This window comes from Microtus oregoni, unplaced genomic scaffold (assembly GCF_018167655.1).
Source record: "Microtus oregoni isolate MIOR12 unplaced genomic scaffold, Mior012 000008F_ref0000371, whole genome shotgun sequence".
NCBI lineage: Eukaryota > Metazoa > Chordata > Mammalia > Rodentia > Cricetidae > Microtus > Microtus oregoni.
Window position 1 is genome coordinate 54,616,168 of NW_024543067.1, and position 11,700 is coordinate 54,627,867.

Here is an 11,700-nt window from a genome sequence, read left to right on the forward strand (position 1 = left end):
AAATGCTTTTGTCATATGATAGAGCCTCTCTTGGGTATATTCCCAAGAGTGGTATTGCTGGGTCCAGGAGTAGGTTGATCCCGAATTTCCTGAGAAACCTCCACACTGATTTCCAAAGTAGTTGCACAAGATTGCATTCCCACCAGCAATGGATGAGGGTATATTTTCTGAACATATCTGAACAGATCTACAAGGAGAAAAAAAATGAAAATGAAAAGTGTAACTAGAGATTTTAGCTTGCTTTCTGAATTGGACTGAGGACCCTATGAACTTGGTTTGCCAAAGGTTATAATTAAGTTGTTATGTAAACAACAATTCACTTTCTTAAATACATTGTTAAATAAAAACAAAAAATCAGAATGGAAAATGAGGTAAGCTCCTGACTGTCATCTTGTTTTCCATGACCTTGACAATGGGAGAAAGCATGCTTTTATCTCACCCAGTCCTGTGGTAATGATTTCTAGAGTCTCTCAAGGCCTCTCAGAATGTAAACAGAATATTGATGTTATTGCTTTTGTTTTGTTTTTAGTTACTCAAAGTCAAAAGAAAGAAAGCCCTCTACCTATAAAAATATCAATAATTTTTGAGTCAGAAGCCAATAAGTAGCATATGCCTTAATGTTGTCTTCATAGACAACTTGTGAATACATAATAAGGACTTTCTTTCCAGTCGTCATTCTCTTGGGACAAATGTTAACATGAACTCCCGTAGTAATTCTTAGGGGATGTTCTTAAAAGCTGGGAACTTTAGGGGATTTGTGCACATGTGAATGTCTTCTATTCCTAATATAAAATCCCCAAAGCAGCATATAAAAGCTCCACCTCACATACCACTCATGATTATGGGTCCTAGGAAGCTGGAGGTGATCTATGTCAGGATACTGACACTTTGTTCATCTGTTACATGAAAAAGAAACCAAGCAACTTCTAAGGACTTTGCTTTCTGTGGAGGACCTAGGTAAGTGGCCAATTTCATTTATGGCAACAGTCTGATAGAGGGACAGTGTGCATAACAACCATGTCACTCACATGCAATATCTCAGCTTTATGTGGAAACATTTGTTTTCCTGTTTCTTTTCCTGTCATTCTCTTGTTACTTTATTATGCTTTATTATGACTAGGTCACACAATCTGAAGGAATGATTTTGAGTCCAAATTTAACCAGCTGTGCTTCAGAGAACCTCACCAAGGTTTCCATTACTCTGAAGCTTTTTGATTTCTTAAAACACTTCTGTGCAAAAACCATCTATTTTCCCAATCCTAGTATTGTCAAATTAGATAAAATTCTGGAACAAAGTACTCTTTGCTGCAATCATTCATTCCCTTGCTGTGTTAAGTAATCTAGGATGACTTGCATTCTCAGGTCGTTCACTGCAAGGGGAGAGCTTGCCTCTATTCTTGCACATCATCTGGAATTCCCCTTTATGGAAGCTTTAGAAATATATACTACACTTTGACATCTGAAATGACTCAGATTGGCAATCTCTCACATTCCAGTTTAGTGATGATTTAGATGACTAATTTCAGAAAAATATCAATGATTTCTAATATAAACTGGTGCAAGGATTGACCTAGAACCATATACACTGAGTTCAAATACTGAATCTACTCTTAATTTTCTGGAATATATATATTCCAGAGTTTTCAAGAATTCAATGTCACAATGTGAATAAAGTGCATGGAAACAACACGCAATGTGTGATGAGAAAAGAGGGAGGCATAAAAGAGGGGATCTGGAGGACAGAGATTACCTCTAGTTGCATTTCCTAACTCTACTCAAATAACACACACTTTCAACCAATATGACTCAATCCATGAAAACATTTCATGCAGAAAATCTGTGGAAACACTAGACTGTGCTGTTTCTTGAGTAAAGGAATGTAGCAAATGACATTCTTTGTTCATATCCAGGGTCAAAGGCACTGTGGGCTTCAATTACTGAAATGGTCTTGTTTACAGTAATAAAAGTCTTCCTAGCATGTTCACCAGAAAATGCTCATTTCTTATAATGATTACCTCTCTGTTTTAAGTGATATGTGATGGCTTCTTTGCTTATGGCTAGGGTGCTAATCAGATGACAATTTTGCGAATGATTGTGTGGGAGGTTGATTGGTAGCAGTTTCCTTGCTAACCTTGCGGATAAGCAACTGTATTGTGGATCCTGTGTTTCACCAGAGTACAGTTCAGAAACAGCTTTGTTCTCAGTCTTTACTATCAATTTTGGTGATCCAGGAGGTTTGACATGTGTACTCTAGATTAGAGTCATTTTTTTTCTTGGGGTTACTCACTTCTTCTTAAACATGTACATATCTACCTTCAATGCAATTGTGCCAGGGAATCATTAGTTTCTTTTTTGTGGATATTTTGAAGATATCTATGTGTAAAGAATCCAGAGAAACAGTATTAGAATCCTCCACAATCTTCTCTACTTTTTACTATTTGTTCATTTATTTTTTGACCTTTCATTTGGTTGGATCAATTAACATTTTTTTTGCAGAAAGACTGTAACACTAATTAGAAGTTAATGCTGCATTCTATATAGCAACAGCTAGAATTCAAACAACAGCAATCCTCTGTCTCACCTCTTTGAGTTGTGATTTTTTTAACTTTTTTTTTTTATTGAGAAAAGGAAAAAAAAAAAAAAACAAGTATCCTCCTCCTCCCAGCCTCCAATTTCCCTCCCCCTCCTCCCACCCTTCTCCCCCTCCTCCCACTCCTCTCCCCCTCCCTCTCCAGTCCAAAGAGCAGTCAGGGTTCCCTGCCCTGTGGTAACTCTTAGGTCCTCCCCACTCCGTTCATTTCTAGGAAGGTGAACATCCAAACTGGCTAGGCTCCCACAAAGCCAGCACATTACGTAGGTTCAAAACCCCGTGCCATTGTCCTTGGCTTCTCATCAGCCCTCATTGTTTGCCATGTTCAGAGAGTCCAGTTTTATCCCCTGCTTTTTCAGTCACAGTCCAGCTGGCCTTGGGGAGCTCCCAATAGATCAGCTCCACTGTCTCAGTGGGTGGGTGCACCCCTCGTGGTCCCGACTTCTTTGCTCATGTTCTCCCTCCTTCTGCTCCTCATTGGGACCTTGGGAGCTCAGTCCAGTGCTCCAGTGTGGGTCTCTGTCTCTGTCTCCATCCATCACCAGATGAAGGTTCTATGATGATATGCAAGATATTCGTCAGTATTGCTCTAGGATAGAGTCATTTCAGGTTCCCTATCCTCAGCTGCCCAAGGAACTAACTGGGGACCTCGGCTTGGGCATCTGGGAGCCACTCTAGGTTCAGTCTCTTGCTAACCCTAAGGTGGCTCCCTTAACTATGAGTTGTGATTTTTTAAATGCATGAGCAAACACATACAACATTTCTACTCTTGAAAAGCCGGGAAATGCTTCCCTTTCTCCATAAAAGAATATTTTTATTTTGCTGTTAAATCCAGAAGGCAAATGTTTCTAAATCTTTAAGGAAGCTGTTAATTTTGTCACAGCTGACTTTAAGAGAAACTTAATGGAGATAAATTAGATGACATGGAACATGTAATCTCTAACCTCACTCTGAAACATTTGGCTTTATTTGGAAGAAGGATAATGTTCTTCATTATCTAATTTTTAGTTGCAATTGATATCAGGCATGTTATTAGTGGTATAATAGTAAACTAAAGCCTTATTCTCTATTTTCACAGAAATCTTTAAAGAATGGCCATGGGCAATCATTCTACTGCAGCTGTTTTTGTGTTGGTGGGATTAACTTAGAAGCAAGAACTCCTTCTCCCACTCTTCCTTCTGTTTCTGGGAATCTATGTGGTGACAGTAGTGGGGAACCTGGGCATGATCCTGCTCATCACAGTCAGCCCACTGTTGCACACACCCATGTATTATTTTCTCAGCAGCTTATCTTTTGTTGATCTCTGCTATTCTACTGTTATTACACCCAAAATGCTGGTGAACTTTCTTGGGAAGATAAATTTAATCTTTTATTCTGAGTGTGTGACTCAGTTCTTTTTCTTTGTGATCTTTGTGGTGGCTGAGGGTTACCTCCTGACTGCCATGGCATATGATCGCTATGTGGCCATCTGCAAACCATTGCTGTACAATGTGAGCATGTCCTTTAGGCTCCGTTCACTGTTAGTGCTAGTTGCCTTTATCCTAGGGCTTTTTTGTGCAATTGTGCACACAAGTGCTATGATAAAACTGAACTTTTGTAAATCCCACATCATAAGCCATTATTTCTGTGATATTCTCCCCCTTCTCAACCTCTCCTGCTCTAATACCCATCTCAATGAGCTTCTTATATTTGTCATTGGAGGGATCAACACCTTGGTGCCCACAGTAGCTGTTGCAATCTCCTATATCTTCATCTTTTCTAGCATCCTTCGCATCAAGTCATCAGAGGGACGGTCCAAAGCCTTTGGAACCTGCAGTTCTCATATCATGGCTGTGGGAATATTTTTTGGGTCTATCACCTTTATGTACTTGAAGTCTTCTTCAAGTATCTCTCTAGAACAAGAGAAAGTGTCTTCCGTGTTCTATACCACAGTGATCCCCATGCTGAACCCATTAATATATAGTTTGAGGAACAAAGATGTGAAGAAAGCATTGGGGAAATTCTTGGTTAGGAGATAAGACATTGTTGGCAAAAAAATGGGTAAAATTGGGTAAAAAAATGTTCTACTGAAAATATGTTCTTTCCTTTCAGTTTTATTCTCCCGTGTAAAATACATCATATCTAATTTAATTTTTGGTTTGGAATTGATCTCACAGGAGCCTGTGTATTAGTCAAGCACTATACCACAGAGCTACATAGTTACATCCAATATCCAAATATTTTTAAATGTATCACTGTTTTTTTAAGTTTTCCCAATCTAATAAAAAATTGTTAAGCATGTATTAGTGCTTTGAAAGGGAAACATCTTTTTCATATAAATGAAATATTAATTCACATTTTTCTCTAACTGATGTTAGAAAACTTGTTCATAAATTGCTAAATCTTTTTTAATCCTTTATTTGTCTGCAGGTCAGCAATAAGATGTCTCATCCCATTAAATGCTCCACTATCTATGAATAATTGTAAGTGGGCCTCTCTTGAGACAGCTCAGCTTCTTTTATTTAATGAGTATAATGATTGTGTTATAGATGATGTATTTTTATTGTCTTTCTCCCTGTCTTCTACCTCTTACATTCCTTCTGACTCCCATTTTCAGTATTTCTTGAATCTTGGGAGGTAGATTAGTACAAAGCCTTGTTTAGGTTTCAAACTTTATATATCCTTATTCTCAGCATCCCAGGAAGCCATGAGTCTATATTTACTGTTCAGTGTAAATGGAAACTTCTCTTATTGATAATGAGAATAACTTTTACTTAAGGGTTTAGGAAGAACTTTACAATTATCTCTCTTTAAATGACTCTTAGTAGTAATTTCCTTTCACAGAACTGACAGAAGACTGGTGGAATCGGGGCATTGGACAGTCATTGCCTTCTGTTGTGTCAGCAGTGTGCCAATCAGAAACCAACAAGTAGTTCCAAAAATAAGGACACAAATATTTCTGGAAATAACCAGAAGACAGAAATCAATACACACAGTTGTGAAAAGGAGATTAGTAGAATGGTAGACATGAGAGGAAGGAAGATGAGAGAGGCTAGAGTTAAGAGCAATCAATATGGAAAATGCATGATACACATATATGGGCCTGTCAAAATACAAATTTTATTTTTCCAAAAGAAAATGCAATGTGAGATGTACTGGCCGACTCACTAACATGGAATGCTTAGAAACCTGTAACTGGATCCTAGGTCTACCCATTAATCATTTGAGAAGACAGAACAAATGCAAAAGAAAATCAAGAGAAATAGGGGAAATAACAGTACCAGATAAGTTTCACAATTTCAGTCTTCAGATTCTGCTCAATGTGTTTTAACATTTCTTTTCAATTCATAGTATGTGAGATCACTTGATTTTCATCTGTCTCCTGACTATCATGAGTCAATATCTTCTTATACAATGACACTGTAAAGGAAATATATCCCCAGACCATTATGATGTATTATTAAGTACAATTTGTTATCCAACTATCTGTGATATAAGAAATCTCCTGAGAATTTAGAAATTAGGAAAGAAAAACAGTTGTCTTTAATACCAGAGAATATAAGAGCTTTCTCCAAATTCTCTAAGGAATCAATGATCAAAGTAACTCAAGAATTCTTTAAGGTATTGAGAAGTAAGACAGCACTGAGAATTCAGTAGAAAATAGACCCAGCTACATTACATAAACTGTTAAAGAAAGGCAATGAGGCTCTTTTTTCCATCTTTCTCTCTGAGAGGCAGCTTCATTTCTGCCTCTCTCCCCACTTCTCCGCTTCCCCCTTCTCTGTCTCTTTCTCCTCTTCCTCCTTCCCCCTCTCTCTCTGTCCCCCGTTCACCCTTCCTCCTCCATAACCCCCTGAATAAATATTCACTCTGCAAAAAAAAAAAAAAAGAAAGGCAATGAGGAGAAAGACTCTATGTGTATATTCGAGCAAAAGGAGTGAAGATCTTAACTGAGAGGTCTAATACTCCCAAAAGTTCAAGAAGTGAACTGGAAAAAGTGAAAACTTAATACTTGATATAGAATGAGTCAACATTTGCAGATACTATCTTTTACAATAAATTTACAAATTTTACAAAATATTAACAAAATCCCCATAACTTTCTGGTTCCAACTGATTCATTTTATTTAGTGAAACATCATCATGCTCAAATTCATCCAGGGAATGGTGAAGTGTGTGAAACCGAGCATAGGTAGGAAGGACAAAGATTACTTTGACACATAAATTAGGAACTGTTGCTGCAGTCAAAATAACAAATAGTTGATTATGTTTCATGACTCTTCTTTTGAAGTCTGCCCATAGACAACACTGATTTTCACATTGTCACGGTGAACTGGTGGTTGGCATTTCTAAAATTTAATGTAAATATAAACTTTATTTATATGTTCTTAGCTTCGATTTATTCAAAATAATCTTTTAAATATTTATCTATAAATTCATTTCATTGTTTAGAATACTATTGCATGATCTATTGACTTGATTATTGGTGATCACTTCGGTTTTTTTTTTAAGTCTATTCTAAATAAATTTTTTATCTCTTCCATACTGTTGTGATCACATATATTATTTAACCTAAATAAATATCTAGTTGAAATATTTGTAAATTATATTAAATAATGATCTTTAGCCATCCCTCAAACTGCAAATCTGCTTCTGAATGAAGTAAATTTTAAACTTTGAACAGTTACTGATAAGAGCTACAGTTGGTCTAGTCTAGAGTCAAAACTTATTACTATATTTCTATTGTATTCATATTTTATGTTTTTAAATTTGCTTTCCTCAGTGATAAAGATACAATTGGGTTTTTATGTGCTTATCATTAATTTATTTTATTTTATTAGTTCTGTTGCTATAGATAAGATTGACTAATGCTACAATAGGAAGGTGATCTCTCATAGGGCCCCACAAATCTCAACTGAAATATTAGATATTGATATGATTTGTTATGGTTAAGGTCAATCAAGATATATTCATCTATATTATGAATCAATATACTTCCAATAACAATGATGACTCTGTTATGATAAAAAGGATGTGTTATTATTCAGATAAGAACAACTTAGCCATTCTTATTTTTACAAAAGTTTTGAGGTATAGGTGATTCAGAAAAGCAGCAAATGTGGAATCTAGGTTAAAGGCTTAATGTATCGCAAAGCCTTCAAATAAACTTTTAAGAAAAAAACATAAGACAAATTAAAATGAATATTTTAAGGGAAATATTATATCCTAGTCTCTGGGAGAAATATAATGTAAAAACTATGACAGGAAAAGTAAAATAAATCCCTTCTTCTATCTTCCATATATATTATGTTCTTTGTACATGCTACAAAATCAAGCCATTTTATTTGGGGCCTATATGAAGCAACTAGGACAAGATGGTTTTACACCAGGATGTGCTATCTCTAGGCTCCACAGAGTGCCAGAACTAGTCCCTAACAACTCAGTAGTTACCACTGTATTTCCCTCTGTCAAAATCCTATGTAGTGACCAAGTACTGTCCAAAGTTTATGGGTTTAATAAATATAAAATATCACTTCAATCATATTTCTTTTATTAATAAACGCTTTTTGGAAATATTTACTCTATTTTTGATAGTATATTAAATCATTTTCTCCATCCCTTTGCTCTATCCAAACTTTCATAAGTACTGTTCCTTCTTTACCTTCTTTCTAAATCATATCATCTACTTTTCATTAATTATTCTTACATAGAGCTAGTGAAGTCATGGGTCCTGGAGAATAACTAACAATTACCACTTTACTACATCAACAAAAGATTTAACTACATTATAGTTTTCTTCATACACACAGTTAATAAATGTTCTTTTAAAGAGGAAAGTATCAGTATAATTTTTAAAAAATGTACTAGAGATATGGCTCAGAATCCACAACATACTTTAGACATCTCTCAAATTCCTTTAACTCAGGCACCAAAGGATTTGAGGTTATCTTCTGGACTCCAAATCACCTGAAAATATGCATATACTCACACAGGTACAGACATAGAGACACACACAATCACACACACAAAGTACACATATCCATACTTACAAACATACATACATACATACATACACATATAGATTTAAAAAACACAAGGACTCTACATGGGCATCATTGATGCAAACACGAGGAATGGAAAGTTACAGGAAGATGCACAGACCACATGTTTGCAAGCAAAGCATATGGAATGAAAAATCACCTGCAGCTTGGACTTTACATGGGCATTTAGAAGTGCTGATGATTCCACAGCAAAATTCATTTTTTTTTTTTTAGAAATGGAAAAGAAACGATTCTTTCTTGTCCTTACATAGTCTCCCTGTCTACTCTCCCTACATTCTCTCTCAACACTCTTGGTATACAAACGGTTCATAGGTTGCTCAACATATCAGTACTCTGCTTCATTGAAAAGAGCATGACAAGGGCCATCCAGGAGTAGGTTTTTGATACATGACTTAGTCATGTCTCAGCAATTATAAATGGATGGCAAAGCCAAAACTTCTTAATTAATTGTAAATAATTAGTGAGATATTTAGAAAATCATGGGATAATTAGGAAACAATAGAATAAGGAAGAAATAAAGAAAACTAGTTCTTCAATTGGACTTTGGCAGCTCAGCCCAGTGCTCCAACTGCAGGTCTCTGCCTCTTTTTTCATCATTTTCTGGATGAAGGTTGTATGGTGACATTTAAGATACTTATCATTCTGACTACAGGACAAGGCCAGGTCCTCTATTGCTTAGGGTTTTAGCTGGGGTCATCCTTGTGGATTCCTGGGAATTTCTCTAGTACCAGGTTTCTTGATAAGCACATAATAGCTCCCTTAATCAAAATATCTCTATCTTTGTTCTCACCTCTGTCCTTCCTCCATCTTGACTATCCCAGTGCCGCATACTGTGCCCTGTGTCTGCGCTCTGTGCGTTGGCACCCAGTTCGCAAGCTTCGGGCAAGGGGCTGGAGGTTAAAATACACAGACACACATAGACAGAGACACAGTGACATGGGTCATCCTTGAATTCCCCAAGAATGCCCCCTTTTATTGTGTTCAGGGGCAGATTATATAGAGATAGCCATGCCCAGCCAAACCCACCAGAAACCACTCTCCTACCATCAGGAACTCCTGAAGGTCTCATGCTCAGAGCAGCTGTAGGCACTCAGATCAGGGGATTACAAGAAATTCAGGATCTGGGGTCTCACTGCTTCCAACAATCCCACTCCCTGCTTGTTTTCCTCCCCCATCCCCGCCTCCACTCTTCTTCCCCTTCCACACTCTCTTCTCCTTCCACCCCCATGCTCCCAATTTTGTCAGGCGATCTTATCTATTTGCCCTTTCAGGTTGAATCTATGTGTGGTTTCCTTGGGGTTCACCTTGTTTCTTAGCTTCTCTAGGATCATGAACCATAGCCTCAATATCCTTTGCTTTATAGCTAGTATCCACTTATAAATGAGTATATACCATGTTCATCTTTCTGGGTCTGGGTTATGCCAATCAGGATGGTTTTTCTAGTTCCATCCATTTGCATGCAAATTTCAAGAAGTCACTGTTTTTTTTTCTGCTAAGTAGTGCTCCAATGCATAAAAGAAAAGAAAAGAAAACTAGTTGTATTGATAATAGCATAGATCAAGCAAAGGAAGAGAAAATTTAAAATACTTTGATAGTCCTTGATAATGAAATAATTTATTGGTTCACCTTAAGTAATTTGCCCTCCATACCCAAGTCTTCAAAACAGTAGTGTGATGTCTGTGTTACCCCTTGTAGAGAAAGGAAAATCATTTGAAGAAACTATCATATCTTTGAGGTAGAAGGATCTAAGCTTTTCTCTATCTCTTCCTAGACAGAACTGACACTTGCTGTACCACTTTCTTCAGAGAAGATTTTACTTCCTTATTTCTCAGGCTATAGATCAAAGGATTAAGCATAGGTGTGACCAGGTTATTCAAGACCTGAACAGCTGCATTAAGCCAGGGATTGGGAGTAGGCTGGAGGTATATGAGGACCACTGGCATAAAGGCGAGGAGGATGGCAGTGAGGTGGGCACTGCAGGTGGAGAAGGCTCTATGCCGGCCCTCAGCAGATCGGATTTTCAGAATGGAGCAGAGGATGCAGCTGTAGGAGGTGAGGATGAGAAGGAAGCAGCTGAGGGGCATCAGGCCCACACTTATGAGCCCCACCATCTCCAGGGCGGATGTGTCTGCACAAGCAAGCTTTAACATAGCAGGGATATCACAGAAGTAGTAGTCCACTACATTGGGACCACAGTAGGGCAACTGGAAAGTGAGAGTGGTCAGAAACGTAGCCTGAATACTGCCAAAAAATGATGTCCCTATTGCCAGGACGGCACATACCTTGTAGTTCATGATTGTTGAGTACCTTAGAGGGTGGCATATGGCCACAAAACGGTCATAGGCCATTACTGTGTACAGAAAACATTCTGTACAACCCAGGAAATGGTAAAAGAAGAGCTGGCACACGCAGCCTGCATAGGAGATGACTCGGCTATTTCCAGAGAGGTAGAACAGCATCTTGGGAGAGCTCACTGATGGAAAAAATACATCACACACAGACAGTTGGCACAGGAAGAAGTACATGGGTGTGTGAAGCCGAGTGGAGGAGACAATTGCGAGGAGTATGAGCAGATTCCCCACCAGGGTGAAAATGTAGAAACACAAAAACAGAACAAAGAGTGTGGTCTCCAGACCCTCCGTATGTGGGATGCCGAGCAGGACAAACTGAGTCACCACAGAGAGATTTCTCATGGTTTTTGATAATGTCTAACTTCAAAGCAGAACACAGATCCTCAAGACACAAAAATTGAAGTCAAACAATGTAGTTTTATCATATATATACATATATATATATATATATATATATATATATGTTTTGTTTTTAACCAAAACTCTTATATTATAGGAGCAGATCTACAAGGAGGGGGAAAAATCCATGATGAATATAGCTGGGGATGTTAGTTTTTGCTGAGTTGGACAATAGTTTCTACAACATACACACAATAGTTCTCAACCTGTGATCACACCCCCTTTGGGAATTGCATATCAGATATCTTATATCTGAGATATTTGTTATGATTGAAAACAGTAGAAAAATTACAGTCTTGAAATTATAAGAAAACAATTTT

The 11,700-nt window shown here is 37.4% G+C and overlaps 2 protein-coding genes across 2 annotated transcripts; one reads left to right on the plus strand and one right to left on the minus strand.

The window, feature by feature from the left end:
- The first annotated feature begins 3,681 nt into the window (after nucleotides 1–3,681).
- Nucleotides 3,682–4,608, plus strand: LOC121451990 (olfactory receptor 8D1-like). The gene is given in 1 exon segment (XM_041657844.1): nucleotides 3,682–4,608. A coding segment is annotated over 1 exon segment (927 nt).
- Nucleotides 4,609–10,387: 5,779 nt separating this feature from the next.
- Nucleotides 10,388–11,323, minus strand: LOC121451867 (olfactory receptor 149-like). The gene has a single exon (XM_041657656.1). It carries the CDS (start codon nucleotides 11,321–11,323, stop codon nucleotides 10,388–10,390), a length of 936 nt encoding a protein of 311 aa, XP_041513590.1.
- Between the last annotated feature and the right edge of the window lie 377 nt (nucleotides 11,324–11,700).